The sequence below is a fragment of the Gadus chalcogrammus genome, chromosome 3, assembly GCF_026213295.1.
Source record: "Gadus chalcogrammus isolate NIFS_2021 chromosome 3, NIFS_Gcha_1.0, whole genome shotgun sequence".
Classification (NCBI taxonomy): domain Eukaryota; kingdom Metazoa; phylum Chordata; class Actinopteri; order Gadiformes; family Gadidae; genus Gadus; species Gadus chalcogrammus.
In genome coordinates, this window is record NC_079414.1 from 21,309,576 (window position 1) to 21,329,353 (window position 19,778).

Below are 19,778 nucleotides of genomic sequence, written 5' to 3' on the forward strand. Positions count from 1 at the left end.
GGTATAGTCACCCAGTTAAGTAGAACCAGTTAGGTAGAGTCCCCCAGTTAGCTAGAGTCCACCAGTTAGCTAGAGTCCACCAGTTAGCTAGAGTCTACCAGTTAGCTAGAGTCCACCAGTTAGCTAGAGTCCACCAGTTAGCTAGAGTCCACCAGTAAGGCAGAGTCCACCAGTAAGGCAGAGTCCACCAGTAAGGCAGAGTCTACCAGTAAGGCAGAGTCCACCAGTTAGTCAACACAGTTAGTTAACACAGTTAAGAGTTCATCTAAATCTTAGCTAGCCCAGCGCTAACCCTAAGCTAGTGTAGCGCTCACCTCTCGTCAATGGAGGCCACTCTCTCCTGGATTCTCTAACTCTAAGCTAGCGTAGCGCTGACCCTAAGCTAGCGCAGCGCTCACCTCTCGTCGATGGAGGCCACTCTCTCCTGGATGCGCTCGGCGTTGATGTTGCCGTCGCTGGCGAGGCGGCGTCCGGCCTCGACCACGCCCACGATCTTCTCCTCGTTGGCGTCCATGGTGGTCATGAAGTCCTCCTGCCTCTTGATGGAGGCCTCAGCCGCCTGCAGCGTGCTGGGCATCTCCGTGTGGGCCAGGACGTACTCCTACACACAGACACACAGACACACACACACACACACACACACAGTTAGCACTTTATTTTGTATGTTATTAGTACTATGGTAGTATTTTCTATGTCGATAGCACTATAGTTGTGCTGTGTATGTTGTAATATTGGTAGTACTATAGTAGTACTTTGTATGTTGGTATTACTTTGGTAGTATTGTGTGTGTTGTTAGTACTAGAGTACTATTACTATATGTTGGTGGTACTACGGTAGCATTGTGTATGTTGGTAGTACTAGACCAGTATTGTGTATAGGGGTACCTGGTTGTTGAGGAAGGCCTCAGCCTGCTTGTGGTATTACTATATGTTGGTAGTACTTCTATGTAAGTATTGTGTGTGTTGGTAGTACTAGACCAGTATTGTATTTAGGGGTACCTGGTTGTTGAGGAAGGGCTCAGCCTGCTTGTGGTATTACTATACGTTGGTAGTACTACGGTAGCATTGTGTATGTTGGTGGTACTATGTTAGTATTGTGTTGTTGGTAGTACTAGACCAGTGTTGTGTTTAGGGGTACCTGGTTGTTGAGGAAGGCCTCAGCCTGCTTGTGGTATTACTATATGTTGGTAGTACTTCTATGTAAGTATTGTGTGTGTTGGTAGTACTAGACCAGTATTGTATTTAGGGGTACCTGGTTGTTGAGGAAGGGCTCAGCCTGCTTGTGGTATTACTATACGTTGGTAGTACTACGGTAGCATTGTGTATGTTGGTGGTACTATGTTAGTATTGTGTTGTTGGTAGTACTAGACCAGTGTTGTGTTTAGGGGTACCTGGTTGTTGAGGAAGGCCTCAGCCTGCTTGTGGTATTACAATATGTTGGTAGTACTATGTTAGTATTGTGTGTGTTGGTAGTACTAGACCAGTATTGTGTTTAGGGGTACCTGGTTGTTGAGGAAGGCCTCGGCCTGCTTGGTGTCTCGGAGGAACAGCTGGTACGAGTGCGACTGGGACAGCAGGTTCTGCCGGTTCTCCCACATCTTGTGCAGCTCGTTCCAGCCGGTGTCCAGCGCCTGCAGCCTCTGGCGGAGGAACATGTACTGGGCGTCCGTCTGCCCCTGCGTCACCATCTCGCCCATGTCCCTCATCTTCTGGTAGTCCTCCTCGTAGTTGCGGATCTCGTTCTTGATGCCCTCGTGCTGCGCCAGCAGCTTCTCCGCCTCGCCCAGCGTGTTGGGCATGTCCTCCGACGCGATGGCCGTCTGCGTGCGCGACAGCCACGACTGGAAGTCGTCCAGCTCGCGCAGGAACTGCTGCAGCTTGCTCGCCTCGCCCAGAGACTCCTCCCTGGTCTTCAGAGTTTCCTGGAGGAGACACAGGGGGGGGGACGAGACCACAGCGTTGGCCCCATCGTACCGACGTTTCCCTTCCCAGTATCGAAGCCCCCCCCCCCCCGGCGGTGGGGGTTAGGGGTCAGGACCCCGACCGTACCTTCATCTCGTCCCAGACGGAGGAGATCTCCACCAGGCGCCCCCTGATGGCGCCCGCCTGCTCCGGGTGCTGCTCCGCCAGAAGCTCCGCCTCCTTCCCAAGGCCGGCCAGCTTGTCCTCGATGGCGGCCAGGTCTCGCTCCATCCCCGTCAGCTTCCTCTGAAGGGCCATCACCCCGGCCAGGTCGTTCCCCAGCTCCTGGGTGGACTCGATCACCTGGGGGGGGGGGGGGGGGGCGCACTACTGAGTACTGCACCTAGTGGTACCTAGTGGTACTACATACCTAGTGGTACTACTGACCTAGTAAATGTAGTGGTACTAACAGTAATAGTGGAAGTGGTATTGAATGTAGTAGTACAACTTCTAGATGGATTAATATTGACATTAATAGAAGTACTAGTATACATACTACTTATCTTAATAGTGTTAGCAGTAGTAGCATTCCAAGTGGTAATTCTGCCACCAGTACTAAAAGTAAATTAGGAAGTATTAGTAGTAGATATAGTAGTATAAGTACCTTGGTCTTCTCCCTGATCCAGGATTTGGTCTCGTTACAGTCCAGGTGGTAGTTCTGGACGCCCAGGGCTGAGTTCAGGGATTCCTTCTTCTGGTCCACAAGGTCCCTGAACTGGCTCCACCTGGTGGTCAGGAAGGGAGGTGTTTGTTACTGGGACTGCTTCTAGAAGGACATATAGCTGGTACTGCAGCCATGTGACTGTAGGCTATAGAGTACCCTGTCCAAATCGGAGTAGGCCAAGGCGACAGACTCATATATAACATGTGTTGTCATCCCCTGATTAGGCCAAGGCAACAGACTCATGTGTTGTCATCCCCTGAGTAGGCCAAGGCAACAGACTCATATACAACATGTATGCCAGCCGCGGTACCGACCGGTTGTTCAGCTGGTCCTGCTGGGCCTTGATGTCCTTCTCGCCGGGATGTCCGTTGTGGATCAGTTGCCTAGCGATCTGGTTGACCACGGCAACGCGCGATGCCTGGCTGTTCATCTCTGGCTCCAGGCTCTCAAACCTGCCACGGAGACCACCCGCCAGTTAGCAATCAACGCGTCCGAAAAAATATTAACGATAAGAGAATCACATCCGATCTAGACACTATGGTCGGTCAGGCCTCCACCCTGCCCCCCCCCCCCCTCCCCCCTAGACGGACCTGTGCTGCACCACCTCCAGGTCCTCCAGCCTCTCGGGGATCTCCATGCTGACCAGCCACTGCTCCTTCTCCTGGATCCAGGCCTCGCAGGCCTCCGCCTCGCTCACCATCTTGTAGAGCGCCAGGGCGTCCTGCAGCGCCTGCTTCCTGAGCCGCGTCAGCTCCACCACCTCCCGGTAGCGCTCCTCCATGCCCGCCAGGCGGCCGCGCACCTCATCCGACCCCGCCTCCTCGGCGGGCAGCGCCGCCGCCGCCTCGTGCAGGGCGTCGACGACGGGCCGGTAGCCGTCCACCTCGGCCGCCGCGTCCTTGTGCTTGCGCACGAGCGCCAGCGTGGAGAACTCGTCGTGGCCCGTCTCGCCGCTGGACACGATGCGCAGCGCGTCCAGCGTCCAGGCGTCCACGTCGTCGGCGTCCGTCTGGAACTGGTGCATGGCCAGCGCCTCGTCCAGGCGGCGGCGGCGCTCGGCCGCCAGCGCCTGCAGCGCCGCCCACTGCGCCCGGAGGTCCTCGGCGCGCTCCCCGATCTTGGCGGCGGCGAAGTGGCCCTCGTCGACCATCCGGTGGCCCTCGGCCAGGCCCTGCTGGAGGTGGGCCCAGCGGCCAGCCATCTCGTCCTCCAGGGCGCGGTGCTGCCGGAGCAGGCGCAGCGCCCCCGTCAGGTCCTTGCCGCGCTCCGACGACGACAGGATCTGCTCCTTCTCCCGGATCCAGCCCTCCTCCTCCGCCATCTCCCAGAAGAACCTCCAGAGGCGCCGCGACTCCTCCAGACGGCAGCGCCGCTCCCCGGCCAGCTGGCTCAGCTCCTGGTAGCAGAACTCCATGTGGGCCACGCGGTCCTGGATGACCTGGGGGTCGCAGGGCTTGTAGCCTGGAGCACAGAGAGCCACACCGTCAGGGGTCAGGGTCAGGTAAGTTAGGTTGTGGGGAGGGTCAGGTCAGGTTAGTGTCAGGTCAATGCAGGTTTGATTAGGGTCAGGTTAGGGTAAGGTTAGATAAGATAAGATAAGATAGTACTTTATTGTCCGTTTGCACAGAATGAAACCACATTAAACCACATTAAAAACATAAACAACAATAATGAATAATAAATATGATGGGGCGGTCCAGCCCTGCAAGGTTAAGTCAAGTCAGGTTAGGGATAAGTACAGTCAGGTTAGGGTACGGTTAGTGTCAGGTCTGGTGAGTTAGGTTAAGGGTAGAGCCAGGTCAGGTCAGGGAGGTGGAGCCCTCACCGTCTCCAGTGATGGAGAACTTGTGAGCGGTGGAGTTGACTGCCTTGACGCGGTCGGACTGGATGGAGATGTCTGCCTCCACCAGGCTGTGTTTCTGCAGAAGGTCCTCCACCCCCAGCAGGTGTTTCCCGTAGTCCTGGGACAGCAGCAACATCTGCACAGACACGCAGAATGAGTCATCCGTGACGCCTCCACCCCCAACCCTACGCCTTCCAGTCCTGCGTCTAGCGGGGAGCTAGACGCATCTATTCTCTCTCTCTCTCTACCTCTGGCTCTCTCTACCTCTCTCTCTCTCTCTCTCTCTCCCCTCTCTTCTATCCCTCCTATTTTCCCTACAACTCCCCCTCTCTATCCGCTCTCTCCCTACTATCCCCCTCTCCCCCTTCAATTCTCTCATCTCACCTCTCTCTGTACATATCCCCCTCTCTCCTCTCCCCCTCTCTCTCTCTCTCATCTCCCCACTCTACGTAAATCTCCCCCTAATCTCCCCCTTTCTCCTCTCCTTCATCTCTCCCTAAAATTCTCTCCTCTCTCCCTACATCTCTCCCTCCTCTCCCCCTCTCTCCCCTCTTCCTCCATCCCTCCCTACTCTCCCTATATCTTTCCCTCTCTCCTTCATCTCCCCCTCTCTACCTACACTCCCTATATCTTCCCCTCTCTCCCTCCCTACCTTCATCTCGTCCATCCAGTCCATGATGTGCAGCATCTCCTGGAAGACGTGCTGCAGGCCCAGGGTGAGCTCCAGCCGCTGCCGGCGCGCCTTCAGCAGCTCTAGCAGGTACTCCCACAGCCGCAGCACGTTGTCCTTCCTGGCCGTCACGCGCTTGATGTCGTGGTACGACTCCGCCTCCAGCTCCCGCGCCACGGACACCACCGCCTGCACGCGCTCCTCGTACGCCGCGATGTCCGTCTCGATGGCCTCGTGCTTCTTGGTGGCGGCCTCCACCGCCTGCAGGTCCACGCCAAAGTTATCCTGGAGGAGAGAGGGTTAGGGAGAGGAGAGAGGAGTAGTTTGATTATTCAACAGGATTCCTGGTAATTATGAATTAATATGATTGGTGTTAGAAAGCTATACAGGCCCAGTGGGGGGGGTGTGTGTGTGTGTGTGTGTGTGTGTGTGTGTGTGTGTGTGTGTGTGTGTGTGTGTGTGTGTGTGTGTGTGTGTGTGTGTGTGTGTGTGTGTGTGTGTGTGTGTGTGTGTGTGTGTGTGTGTGTGTGTGTGTGTGTGCGCGTGCATGTCTTACCTGTGACACTAGTCTCTGGTTCTCACTCAGCCAGGTCTCCCTCATGGCCGCCTTGCGGTCGAAGCGTCTCGCCAGCTGCTCCAGTTTCTCCTGGCGAATCAGCTCCGTCCTCAGAGCCAGCTCGCGCTCGTGCTCCGCCTTCTCCAGACGCTCCCAGGCCTATCACAACGCAGCATTCGGTCACCTTTTGTTACACAGCATCCAAGTGCAGCCGCTGTGGGGTCAGGGGTCATGGGTCAGGGGTCAGGGGTCGGGGCTCACCTTGTTGATGTCAGAGATGAGCTTGCCCTCGCGGGGGGTGTACACCTTCTGGTTGTTGGCCCTCATCCGGCTCTGGATGGTGAACAGAAGGACCTCCAAGTTCCCCTTCTCTGTGAACCTGAGACCACCGCCACCACAATCATCATCATCATCATCATCCTCTTATCATCATCATCATCATCATCCTCTTATCACCATCATCATCCTTATCTTTAACCTCTCATCATCATCAACCTCATCATCATAATCATTCTCTCATCTTCATCACCATCCCCTCATCGCCGCCATCATCATCATCATCTTTATCTCTCATCATAATTTTCTCATCAACACTGTGTGTGTGTGTGTGTGTGTGTGTGTGTGTGTGTGTGTGTGTGTGTGTGTGTGTGTGTGTGTGTGTGTGTGTGTGTGTGTGTGTGTGTGTGTGTGTGTGTGTGTGTGTGTCACTTACTTGGGGGGCTTCTCCACCGTCCGGTAGGAGTTGAAGGCCTGTAGTTGCTGCTGGACACCGGTCAGAGCGTTGGCGAACTTGCGGTTGTTGAGGATTATAATGGTCTGTTCGATCCACTCCAGCAGGTCCGAGGACAGAGACTCATACTTGTCGATCAGCTTCTGGGACTCCAGAGCGTTGTCCAGCACCTGACCACCAGGGGGCGACAGACACAGTTAGTAGAGGTGGCGGATAGCAGCCAGTAGAGCAGGGGTCACCAACACGGTGCCCGCGGGCACCATGGCGCCCGCAAGGACCACATGAAGCGCCCGCAGGCCTGTTCTAAAAATACCACAACTCATTCTTGAACAACTCTTTCCCACCGTTTTTAAGTCATTGTTGATTATTATTTTGAGAAATCATTAACATGACTTAATTAATTAACATGTCTTCACATAGATGAGTTTCATTAATCATTAATAGTAATATATAACTAAAGGCAAACTGAGCAGATTTGTTATTTCAGAAGAGTGTATAGAACTGGGTGCCCTTGGTAAGACTCAGTACCCATGAAGTAGCTCTCCGGTTCAGAAAGGTTGGTGACCCCTGCAGTAGAGGCAGAGTAAGCTAGGAGAGTGGAATATGCGTGTTCTTCGGGGGAATGGGTACTAGTGTAGTAATATGTGTGCACTAAGGCTGAATGCATACTAGTAAAGTGTAATGTGTGTACTAAGGGTGAATGAGTATGGGGTGGTATTATGTGGCACTTGAATGCATACAGTGTAGTATAGTGTGATACTTGAATGCGTACAGTGTAGTACTATGTGATACTTGAATGCATATAGTGTAGTAAAAAGTGATACTTGAATGCATAAAGTGCAGTACTATGTGATACTTGAATGTGTACAGTATAGTGTAGCATTATGTTGTACTTGTGCGTACCTTTCCGATGCGTTTCCCCTCGACCTTCAGGGCCTTCATCTTTGAGAAGTAGTGGTAGTAAGTGACAACGTAGGTGATGACTGACTTCTCGTCTGGGTGGTCAACGCTGATGTCTGCACACAGAAAACATGAAGTTATATATAAGTAGTGCTAGTACTACTACAGTATCATAACACTACTACTAGTGTGTATAGTAGTACTAGTACTACTCCAGTATCCATAACACTACTACCAGTGTGTATTAGGGCTTTGACTTTTGCCCAAAAATCGTATTCGAAGTTTGTTTGTTTATTAATATTAATATTCGAATATATTCAATTATTTATTAATAATATTTTGACCATTAAATGCCTTCAGTAAGACTTGCTATGGTTACCGGTCTTGCGTGTTCCAACGGTTTATTAGGTTTCTAATAAATCGCTGTCTAATCAATACTTCATTCACTGCCTCTTCCGTGGTTATTACAATATTATGAATAGACTGCGTCGGGTTCTCCGACGTCTCTCCCTCTTGGCCTGCCCATAACAGGTTTGAATATTAAGGGCTGCCTAATATTCGTTAGAATTTTGATTTATTTTTTGATATTCGAATTATATTCGAATAACGAAGTTCGGAGTCAAAGCCCTGGTGTGTATGGTAGTACTACTACAGTATCCATAACACTACTATCGGTGTGTATTGTAGTACTGGTCCTTGTACAGTATTGTAGTACTACTCCAGTACCCAGTACCTCAGGGCCCCGGGGCCGTCACTCACCCTCTGCGTCCAGCAGCTTGGTGATGCCCAGGTGCTGCTCCGCCAGGTTGAAGGCGTTCTGCAGGTTGTGGTGGGCGTTGGACTTCTTCAGTCTGTCAAAGTCTATCAGGTCCGGTCTGCACACACACACACACATACATAACGTTAAGATATTCATCATTAACCTGTGTCTTCGTATCAGCTGTGTGCCAACTACCGCGTTAGCTATGTGCTAACTAGCATGTCACTTGTCTGCTAACTAGCCTGTAACCCTCGTCACAAGCTTGTTAGCTGTGTGCTGCTAACTATATGTTAACTAGCCTGTGGAACTCTGGTCCTCCTGCCCCTGATAGCGAGATTGTTACCTGTGTTTATGAATGAGGGCGTTGAAGGCCATGCCGTCACGCCAGCTGGTGGAGAAGTTGTGGATGTTGACGTTTGGATATCTGAAAAAAAATTATAATAATTTGATTAGTTTGTAGTATATTTATTCTAGTGGTAGTACCAGTAGTCGTATTTATAGCAGTATTGTCAGTAGTAGTTTTTATAGTATGTAGTATATTTACAACAGTAGCATTAGAAGTACTATTTATAGTATATAGTATGATTACTTCTAGCAGTATAATTAGTAGCAGTATTTGTAGTATGTATTACGATTACTTCCAGCAGTATTATTGGTAGTAGTATTTTTAAGTACCCAGCAGTCTTCATCTGGCACCAGAGCAGCAGAGCGTCCTTAGCGGATCTCTTCTCCTTGTTGTCTTCTGTCTCCACGCGGATGTCTTGGATCTGTGAGACAGACAGATAGGTAGAGACAGACAGAGAGAGAGAGAGACAGACAGACAGACAGACAGACAGGGAGCGAAAAACAACAAAGTGGTTGGTGGACTATATACTGTAGACAAAGCACTAGTGAGATAAACGGATAGAGAGATAGATAAAGATAAACTGATTGAAATAGATAAAGAGAAACTGATTGAAATAGATAAAGAGAAACTGCTAGATGCAGAGATATGCTAATGATGAGAGCTATAGATATGTTGGCGTTCATGTACTTTGCAGTAATACAATTGTAGAATCTAATCTAATATAAATTGAGAGACTGGACAGGTGAATTTGGAGCCTTGATGAGCATTTAACAGCTAGTAAGTGTTTAATCACTAGATGGGTGAGACCAAATCCCAGTTTGGGTTTGACCATGCCGTGTATGTAGTCCCTGGAAACGACTACAGGCTAGTTAGCATGTAGCTGTCTGTTGTGTTTTATCAGAGCCTAGCATGTAGTTTAGCATACTGTGGATGTAGAGCGTAGAGTAGAGTGTTAAGCAGCTAGTTTGCTTTTAGCCACTAGTTAGCGTTGAGCCTCTGGTGTGCCAGGCGGGGGCATATATCTCGACTCAAAGGTCAAAACATAGCAGAGACACTGTGGCTAGTGGGCTGTATTGCCATGACAACTATCTGGCGCTCCACGGCCGATACGACGAGCTGAGTGTACGTAGACGTTCCGGAGAGGAGCAGACCTTGAACTGAAGGGTTGAGCTCTTGTTTAAAACAATTAGATTATCTGATGTGTCGACAGCAAATAATTAACTGTATGTGTAATGGTGAACATTTGTAAAGTTATCTGAAGTGTATAAGTGTATGTGTTAGAGAAGGCGCGTCTACAGTTGGCTCGACAAATGTAATTATTGTAATTCCCTTTGGATAGAAGCGTCTGCTAAATGCATTAAATGTAAAATATAAGAAGATAGTTGTGTTTGCATATAATCTGATATGGATAAGCTTTGAGGCTGTGTCTGTGATGAAGGACCAACTTTAGCTCAAGCCATTTTGTGTTACCTGGGCAGGTGTGTTACCTGAAGAGGTGTGTGTCCGTTACCTTGAGAGGTGTGTGTTACCTGGAGAGGTGTGTTTCTGTTACCTTGAGAGTTGTGTGTTACCTGGAGAGGTGTGCTGCCTGGAGAGGTGTGTTTAACTTACAGGTGTGTGTAACCTGGACAGGTGTGTGGTGCCTGGACAGGTGCGTGTTACCTGGACAGGTTTGTGTTACCTGGACAGGTGTGTGTTACCTGGACAGGTGTGTGTTACCTGGACAGGTGCGTGTTACCTGGACAGGTTTGTTACCTGGACAGGTGTGTGTTACCTGGAAGCGGAGGATGATGGTCCAGATGAGGCCCAGCGTGAGGCGGTGGTTGCCGTCGACGATGTCGTGGGAGCCCATGTTCTCCAGATGGACCCGCTGCTCCTTCAGGAACTGCAGAGCCTTGTCCACGTTCTCCAGGCAGTGGATCCGCATGCGCCCCTTAGTGGGCTTGGGCTGAGGGGGTGGGGGCGACATGTTATTATGTCTGTAGGTTATGAGGCCCTTAGTGGGCTTGGGCTGGGGGGGCACGAAATGTTATTATTGTCTGTAGTTAATGAGGCCCTTAGTGGGCAGGGGGGGGGGGGGGAGACATGTTTGTCTGTTTGTATAGTGACCCTTAGTGTGCCCTTAGTGGGCGTTGGCTGGGGGGGGCACGACATGTTATTACTGTCTGGAGGATATGAGCCCCCTTAGTGGGTTCAGGGGGAGACATTAGATTATTGTCCTTAGTTAATGATGCCCTTAGTGGCCTGGGGCCGGGGGGGGGGGGGGACATGTTATTATTGTCTGTAGGCAATTAAAACTATGTAGAAAAGTCTGTCAGTCTGGGGATGTGGTGACTGTCTGTGTCTCCAGTCTGTATTGCCGTTGTAAGCCAGCAGGTGGGATATAAAGTGACTGCATGGGGCTGACCAGCTATGGGAGGGTAGCATCGTGGTTCGCGGGGGTTGAAGCAGCACTCCTCGTACTACGCGAGTCATAGAAGCATGGAGGAGGGGATTTGCTCCAATAAGGTCTGATCAGGTTTGCTTCTATGGGGTTTTATAGGCCCCTCTTATCTCAGCACACCCTGTTATGATGCTGGTGTTGTCTGTCTGTATCTCTGTGCGTGCGTGCGTGTTTGTGACTCACCAGCCTCTCCCCGGACAGAACCTCCAGGAGTTTGATGAGGGAGCGTCCATCGCGGAGGTCCAGGTAGAGGTCACTGATGCGGCATGAGACCCTCGACAGGTGAGAGTTCACCCACTTAAGGAAGGTCTTCTTCTGGACCGCCTCCCGCTCATCTACACACACACACACACACACACACACACACACACACACACACACACACACACACACACACACACACACACACACACACACACACACACACACACACACACACACACACACACACACACACACACAGTAAGTGTGTTAATTGCACATCTGAGCAATGTTTTCCAGGGGGTCTGCCTCAACACCTGGTTACAGAAGGGTAATGATCGCGTAGGATATCGTTACCATGATTACAGGAAGGTGTGGATCGTGTAGAAATGTGTTACAATGGTTACAGGAGGGTTTAGATGATGTAGGAGATTATTAAAATGGCTCAGATCAATTGATGATTGATGATTGATGTCTACTTGTGAAGTCACAAATCCTAATCCTATCTCCACTATGATTCAATCTTTATTTTCTTGTCATCCAATCAGCAGGTTGTTGAGATGTGTCTGGGGGGGTCAAGACAATCTGTAGGTTCAATGGTCGTCTGCTACTTCCTGTTCTGTTAAAGCAACATCCTGTGCTAGAATGGAACGCTGAGCACGTCCTGTATCTTGGTGAGGTGTGGCCCAAGTGTTCATCCTCCTCTGACACACACACGCACGCACGCACGCACGCACACGCACAGAGAATCAAGCCGACCCCAGCTTGTTCTAAAATTGAAAGTGCACATCAGAGTCCAACACTCAGAACCTGAGAGGACCACAGTTAGGGAGTGGTCCCGTTTCTCCCCTCTCTAAGACTCATTGGGATATCAATGTCTGTCTGTCTGTATCCAACCCGTTCTCTGGGCAAATCATATTGTTTCCTGTTCCATCATAATGTTCCCAGTTTCTTCATAACGTTTCCTGTTCCATCACGACGTTCCCTGTTCCATCACAACATTCCCTCTTCCTTCATAATGTTTCCTGTTCCATCACGACGTTCCCTATTCCTTCGTGACGTTCCCTGTTCCATCATAACGTTCCCTGTTCCATCATAAAGTTCCCTGTTCCGTCATAACGTTCCCTGTTCCATCATAACGTTTCCTGTTCTATCATAACGTTCCCTGTTCCATCATAACGTTCCCTGTTCCATCATAACGTTTCCTGTTTTATCGTAACGTTCCCTGTTCCATCATGTCGTTTCCTGTTCCATCATGTAGTTTCCTGTTTTATCACAACGTTCCCTGTTCCATCATGACGTTCCCTGCTCCATCATAGCCTTCCCTGTTCCACAAGTTAAAGCTATCTGTGATTTTGGATGTTAGGACATTTTGCACTAGGAGGGCGCCCGGCAGACATCGGGGTTTGAATCCAGGAGCTATCTGGCCCTTGATATCAGCCCCACCCATGACCTTTGAGTCGTGGGGTCAATATAAGGACTGTCAGATATTTGCACAAGATGCTGTAGACTGAGCTAAGGGTTAAATCGTTTTTTTTGTCTCCACCTACATCTGCCTGTCCTCTTGTCTCTCTGTCTGTCCTCCTTTCTGTCTGTCTCTCTGCGTCTCCCTGGCCATTTTACTGTCAGCCTGTCTTACCTTGTAGCTGTTTGAAGCGTCCCTCCAGCAGGTTATAGTTGAGCGTTGCCTGGTCGGGACCCCCTGGGTAGGGGGAGTCTGTAGCCCCCCAGTCTAGATCCATGCCTCCAAGCCCCCAGCACCCTAGCACCCTAGTATTCCAAACACCCTAGTTCAGAAAGGTACTCCAAACACCCTAGTTCAGAACAGTACTCCAAGCACCCTAGTCCAGAACAGTCCAACCACCATTAAGCATGCAGCCTTGTCCGGTCCAGTCCAGTAGATCCTCAGACCAGCTCTCTGCTGAAGTCCTCAAGGCAGGCAGCTCAACTTCACAGGAAACCGTAAAGCAACTTTATAGGAAACCGTAGAGCAACTTTATAGGAAACATTAGAATAACTTTACAGGAAGTTTATAGGAAACTTTGGAGCAGCTTGGTGGCTCCAGGAGTTTCCCGTGTGGCTGTGAGGAAGACGAAGCCGTGTAGCCACACCCCCCCCTCTCTCTCTTACACACTGACCCCTGCTCACTCGCTCTCACACACAGACTCTGACCCCTCCCTCTGCTCAGAGAATGGAGGGAAATGGCATCGCGCACACACACACACACACACACACACACTAAACACACACACAACACACTAAACACACAAACCAAGCCAATAAGGCAGATCTTAACAGTTCCCTCAGAAAAAAAGTGCAATAAAAAATGAAAGAATTCTCTCCCTCGCTCTCCGTGTCTCTCACCCAGGGTGGGGGTAGGTTGTAATTTGACCACTGGCTGGTGATGTCAGCTTGCAGCGGGGGAGGGGGGGGGAGGCGTTTCCCACTATTGTTGATCGTCCACAACACATCCCAGACACTTCCTGAACACACCCACAAACATCCTACCCTCTCTCTCCCTCCCTCTCTTTTTTTTTTATAAAAAAAAAAGTTTTGTTAATCTTTAGCTACATTCCAGGTTGAAAGGAGAGGAGATGCAGCAGCTGGGCTCTGAGGGAGTGGAGCCACGGAAGGTTTTGATTTGTTAGTTTCACCCCCAGGGGGAGCCAGAGAGGGGGCCCAGAGAGAGCAGCACAAGCTGGGTGTCGCGGTTGAGGGGGGTTGTATTTAAAACACATGCGATGTGGAAACCGTTGGCACCGGGATAACTGTCAATATCGACGTCTGTGTTTTTGTAAGGAGGGATCTGACTCAGGTTTTGGTCACAGATGATCACTACGGGTTTGATGGAGTGAATGGTTCCAATCCCTCACAAATTCACAACGCTTGTGGGATTGAGTCTGTTTACTTTGAATCTCGTCTCCTTTGGTCAATGCTTTCGGGTTGGTGGTTACACTTGGCTGTCTGCACTCAGTATTGAGTGTGCCGGGACTTAAAGAGGCCGAATTAAGAACGCGCTTGAGTCTCAAGATGTAAAGTGAGCTGTGACGATGTACTCGCGGACTGGCCGGAAAACGGAGAAGACCTGTTGTTTGAGGTGGCTTCAGATTGGGATTGCTGTGTGGGACAGTTCCCCTGGCTCCGTCTCCAGACGCTGGACTACAGAGTGTGTGAGTGTGATGAGGTCCTGGGCTTCTAACCCTAACCCTAACCCCTTGGCTGAGGGAAGTGCCTGGGAGGTAGTGCTGGAGATGAGGGGTGGAAAACAACGTAATCTACGTCCTTAACCCAAACCTTCGGACCCAAACCATGGTTTGGTTCCGGACGCAGACTACCTCTAGTCTGTGGGTGGAGGGGATGCGAGCAAGGTGTGGTATTACTACTTTAGAGCGTACTAGAGCATTCTGTACTCCAGAACTAGAGTCCAGAATAATAATATAAGTACTGTAGTATTAGTAGTAGTCTTACTACTAGTACTGTGGTATTAGTACTAGCAGCCTACCTGCCAGGGCCTTGATGCGGGAGTGTTCTAGTACTGTAGTACTAGTATTAGTACTAGTACTAGTACTGTAGCAGCCTACCTGCCAGGGCCTTGATGCGGGAGCGCTCGAAGAGGCGTGCCGAGCTGTTCTCGTTGTCCCACTCGTCGTCCCAGCGGTTGTTGACGGTTGTTGTGTCGCTGCTGTACTGCAGCTCCATGTGCTCCAGCTCCCCGGCCACCGTAGTCATCATGACCTCTGAACTCTGACCTCACAGCTACTACCTCTGCATCCGCTGCTCCGACCGCGCCCTGCACACACACAACACATCCCATCATTTAATACAACACAATGTGCATAACAGGAGACACGTATAACATAACAACAACAAGACCATGCACACTTAATACATATTATTATATCGCATTACATGACATACATCACAATCGGATAACAACACGACCGCGCCCTAAACACAGAAGGCTTAATATTAAATATAAACACAATTAGGGATCGGCCGATATGTATCGGTATCGGCCGATACGCGGCTGATTTTCGCCGATATTTTTTCCGCCACGTTTTTTTTTTTTTTTTTTTTACTTGTTCTACCTCACCTGTTTTTAATATTTGTTAAATATTGTTTTTGATATTGAAGTTCAATAAATGTTCCTTTAAAAAAAAATAATAATAAAGAAACGGCTCAAGAAAATCGGTATCGGCGTATCGGCTAAGGCTGATGAAAAAATATCGGTATTGTATCGGCCCTAAAAAATCTGCATCGGTCGATCCCTAAACACAATGTACATAACAGGTCACACGAATAACACAACATATGACATAACAACAAGACCACGCCATGCAGACATAACACATCCCATTATTAATATTTAATATAAACACAATGTACATAGCAGGTCACACGAATAACGTAACATATGACATAACGACACGACAACGCCTTGCAGACATAACACATCCTATAATATCATATAACATAACCTACATCGCAAAAACAACACAACCACACCCTGCCAAGAGATCGCATCATCGTTATACCATATAACGTAATGTACATAACATAACAACAAGACCACTCCCGGCCTATAGAGCACAACCCATCCTTGTGCATAACTGAGTGCATCTCTTGGGCATCAGATCCATTAGTTACAGGAAGTGCGTGTTCTCTAATGGTGTGCTCACTGCTCATGTTGTTTGTGTGCGTGTGTAATTTAGAGTGTGTTTTTAATGCTTCGTGGGAATGTTTATATTTAACATTTTTCCCTTCCATCTTTTTTTAGGATATTCTCCTTCCCAAAGCGATCTCTCTGTAATGGCCTTCCCGTATCGATGTCCGGTACATTCTACTGTGATCTCCAATCAATAAGTTCTTTTCAGATCTAATTTGATCGTATCAGAGCCTTTCATCACCGCTTTGAGGCCGCATTGAGCATTGATCGCTCCTGCAGGAGTTACCGGAAGAGGAGTAGAAGTAACGCATTGACGACCTGTCATAATGAGACTGAGAGCTCTGCTACTGGCCGCTGGGTTAATGGAGTCAGGCTGCACTCCTATTGGCTGCTGGTCAGCTGACCCGGCTGATGGAGTATTCTATTTGTGAACGCAGCATAAACTCATTGTGTAGTGAGGAGGAGAAGGAGGAGAGGAGGGGAGGAGAGAGGAGGAAGAGGAGGAGAGGAGTAGAAGAGGGAGAGGAGCGGCGAGAGAGGAGGGGGGGGGGGGGGGGAGGAGACGGAGGAGGAGATGGAGATGGAAGAGAAGATATGGGGAAGGAGGAGAGGAGGAGGGGGGAGGAGAGAGGAGGAAATGGAGGAGAGGAGAGGAGAATAAAAGGAGAGACTAAGTGTTAGCGGAAGCTGAGAGCAGCTTGTTAGCCATATGTCTCTACATGAGGAGAAAGGAGGAGCGCTGAAGAACAAGCCCTCCTCTGTTAACTCACACACACACACACACACACACACACACACACACACACACACACACACACACACACACACACACACACACACACACACACACACACACACACACACACACACACACACACACACACACACACACACGATCACACACACATCTCAACTCTAAACAGGCCTTGCATCGCTATGCTATGCTATGCTAAGCTACACTACTAGCTTGAGACCTCCATATGACCTGAAAACCACACAGAGTATCAGTGTGTTCTGCTGGCTCTCCTCCTATCCCCCGAGAGGGCAAAGGACCTTCCGGAACAACCAATAACTCCTCTTCCACTAGCTCACCAAAGAGCTAGCGCTGCAGACTAGCAGCTAGTTAGTTCAACCCAAACTACTCATCTACTCTAGATCTATACTCGATATAGCCTCAAACACTGGGACACACTTATGACACTTTTCCATGAGGAAGACTTTAATCTGTGACCCAGCAGTCCTACTGAGTTACAGCAGAACCTCTGATCCAACAGTCCTACTGAGTTACAGCAGAACCTCTGGTCCAGCAGTCCTACTGAGTTACAGCAGAACCTCTGGTCCAGCAGTCCTACTGAGTTACAGCAGAACCTCTGGTCCAGCAGTCCTACTGAGTTACAGCAGAACCTCTGGTCCAGCAGTCCTACTGAGTTACAGCAGAACCTCTGGTCCAGCAGTCCTACTGTGTTACAGCAGAACCTCTGGTCCAGCAGTCCTACTGAGTTACAGCAGAACCTCTGGTCCAGCAGTCCTACTGAGTTACAGCAGAACCTCTGGTCCAGCAGTCCTACTGTGTTACAGCAGAACCTCTGGTCCAGCAGTCCTACTGTGTTAGAGCAGAACCTCTGGTCCAGCAGTTCTACTGAGTTACAGCAGAACCTCTGGTCCAGCAGTCCTACTGTGTTAGAGCAGAACAGGGAGGGAAGAGGGCACAGAACCTGGCCTGAAAACCAACAACAGAACGGGGCAGAGTTACGCCTTGTTTCCTCTCAGAAGGGATTCCTACAATCAACAGTGTTGATTGGAAACCTTTCAGAGCCCTTTTTACCAAACTAGCACTGTCCCAGTTTGTGTTTGCTATTAAAAGTCAATGATGTGCTTGCAGAACCCCCACTCCGACACGTTGCCTTGGTGATCCACATTTCCAACTGATTTGAACGATTAAAAAGGCCACAAAAGAGGCAATCCAAGCAAACTGTTAATGGGTCGAATGTAGAGAGACTCCACCACACTGGACTAAAGTTACCATAGCAGCCATGTCTTCCTCTTCCAGATGTAATGAACTGGGGACGTCCCTACGTCATGGGGTGGAGACGTCCCTACGTAATGGGGTGCGGACGTCCCCTCATCATGGAGGTGGAGAGACCTCGCTACTTCATGAGATGCAGACGTCCCTATGGTAGAGGTGGAGACGTTGCCACGTCACAAGGTGGAGACGTCGCTACAACATGAGGCGGAGATGTCCCTTCATGAGGTGTAGACCTCGCTACGTAACGGGGTGGCGGTGAACATTCATGTCCACAATGCAGTGGGTGGATGTGAGCTGGGGTGAACTCAGAGGGAGCGCAGCTTTAAACCCCGCCCACATGGTGAGACAGAGCGGCTGCGGGCGGAGCTACGGGCTGCTCTAATCTGGGAGGCAGATAGACACATTCCTGGAGGGTGAGCGAGTGTTGCGTGACGTGGGTGGGAGTGTGGGTTGGGGTCTGTCTCCCTTATCAATTTTTAGAAACACTAGTTTGTCAGTAAAGACTCCAGCCTCCATCAATGTGTGGAAGCCACTGACAGCAGCTCCCAGTAGAACCAGTAGAAGAATGCCGGTGTACTGGGCAGCTCCGAGGAGAAGACCGTGGTTGTTATGAGATACTACTCGGTAATGAATAAAATATAAACAAAAAAATCCATTTGGAGAGAGAGATCTCTCGCCCATTCCCAGAGGGCCGTGTGTTTCCTGTGTTTAGCCCCTCCCTCTGAAGTCCACTTCACGCCACCATTCAGCTACAGCCGAGCTCCCCCTCTCCTCTCGGTTCTCTTCCTCTCCTCCCTGTTCTCCTTCTCTCCTCTCATCTGTTCTCTTCCTCTCCTCACTGTTCTCCTTCTCTCCTCTCATCTGTTGTCCTCCTCTCCTCTCATCTGTTCTCTTCCTCTCCTCACTGTTCTCCTTCTCTCCTCACTGTTCTCCTTCTCTCCTCTCATCTGTTGTCCTCCTCTCCTCTCATCTGTTGTCCTCCTCTCCTCTCATCTGTTGTCCTCCTCTCCTCTCATCTGTTGTCCTCCCCTGCTCACTGTCCTCATCCTCCTCTCCCCTCACCTCTCCTCTCGGTTCTCTTTCTCTCCTCTCTGTTCTCCTCCTCTCCTCAATGTAAGGTCCAATAGGCCCCCATCCCAGACCCTTCAGGACGCACTAGAAGAGATTTAGATCTTCTAGCCGAGTCACCAATGTCAGAACCATAAACCCAATAGGACCAGCTCCTCCAGAACCATTAACCCAGTAAGACCAGCTCCTCCAGAACCATTAATCCAGTAAGACCAGCTCCTCCAGAACCATGAACCCAGTAGGACCAGCTCCTCCAGCCACTGGTCGTACAACACATGAGTCTTTAGTTTGAAGCTAAATGGCGAGTCTCCCAAGCACATCCTAGCAGACTGGCATACCCTAGGAAGCTAGCCTAGCGAAGCAGACTAGCATAGCCTTACAGACCAGCACATAGCCTAGTTCATCCTAGCGTAGCCGTCCGTATCTGAAGATGCCAACAGCTGCGTAAACAAGAAGCTCTCACACACACACACACACACACACACACACACACACACACACACACACACACACACACACACACACACACACACACACACACACACACACACACACACACACAGCATGTGTCTCCCCCATTCCATTTATTTTGGGTTCATATGCAGCTGTTTCAAAGCAGGCCTGCATACATACACATTCCAGCACACATACCCGAACTGTATTTATTTGATAGGCCCTCCAACATGTATTGCTATGATATTATCTATTTTCCTTTATTACGTGTGAAGACCCTCAATACTTAGAAACCACTGGAAAGACCATGACCTCATACAGCTGGTCACTGCAGTCTGGGTGGAGTAAACACACCCACCCACACCCACCACATAGAGATAATAGAGATATTAGAATAGAGATAGAGAAATAGATAGATAGATAGATAGATAGATAGATAGATAGATAGATAGATAGATAGATAGATAGATAGATAGATAGATAGATAGATC

At 49.7% G+C, this 19,778-nt stretch overlaps 1 protein-coding gene across 2 annotated transcripts in view; it reads right to left on the reverse strand.

The window, feature by feature from the left end:
• LOC130379692 (spectrin beta chain, non-erythrocytic 1-like) overlaps positions 1–19,778 on the reverse strand; it is a 33,336-nt gene that overhangs the window by 12,486 nt on the left and 1,072 nt on the right. Inside the window, exons 2-19 of one of the 2 annotated variants that reach the window (XM_056586683.1) lie at positions 14,656–14,864; positions 11,057–11,208; positions 10,205–10,378; positions 8,760–8,851; positions 8,428–8,508; positions 8,084–8,199; positions 7,328–7,440; positions 6,407–6,594; positions 5,956–6,073; positions 5,695–5,853; positions 5,121–5,423; positions 4,451–4,604; positions 3,216–4,086; positions 2,940–3,077; positions 2,566–2,686; positions 2,049–2,264; positions 1,502–1,921; positions 399–601 (exon numbers count right to left, since the gene is read on the reverse strand). In XM_056586683.1, the coding sequence (XP_056442658.1) occupies positions 399–601; positions 1,502–1,921; positions 2,049–2,264; positions 2,566–2,686; positions 2,940–3,077; positions 3,216–4,086; positions 4,451–4,604; positions 5,121–5,423; positions 5,695–5,853; positions 5,956–6,073; positions 6,407–6,594; positions 7,328–7,440; positions 8,084–8,199; positions 8,428–8,508; positions 8,760–8,851; positions 10,205–10,378; positions 11,057–11,208; positions 14,656–14,806 (3,770 nt within the window). In that variant the 5' untranslated portion in view covers positions 14,807–14,864. Of the gene's footprint in view, positions 1–398; positions 602–1,501; positions 1,922–2,048; positions 2,265–2,565; positions 2,687–2,939; positions 3,078–3,215; positions 4,087–4,450; positions 4,605–5,120; positions 5,424–5,694; positions 5,854–5,955; positions 6,074–6,406; positions 6,595–7,327; positions 7,441–8,083; positions 8,200–8,427; positions 8,509–8,759; positions 8,852–10,204; positions 10,379–11,056; positions 11,209–12,713; positions 13,185–14,655; positions 14,865–19,778 lie in introns of those variants that run through there. The other variant, XM_056586684.1, reaches the window with a different exon arrangement.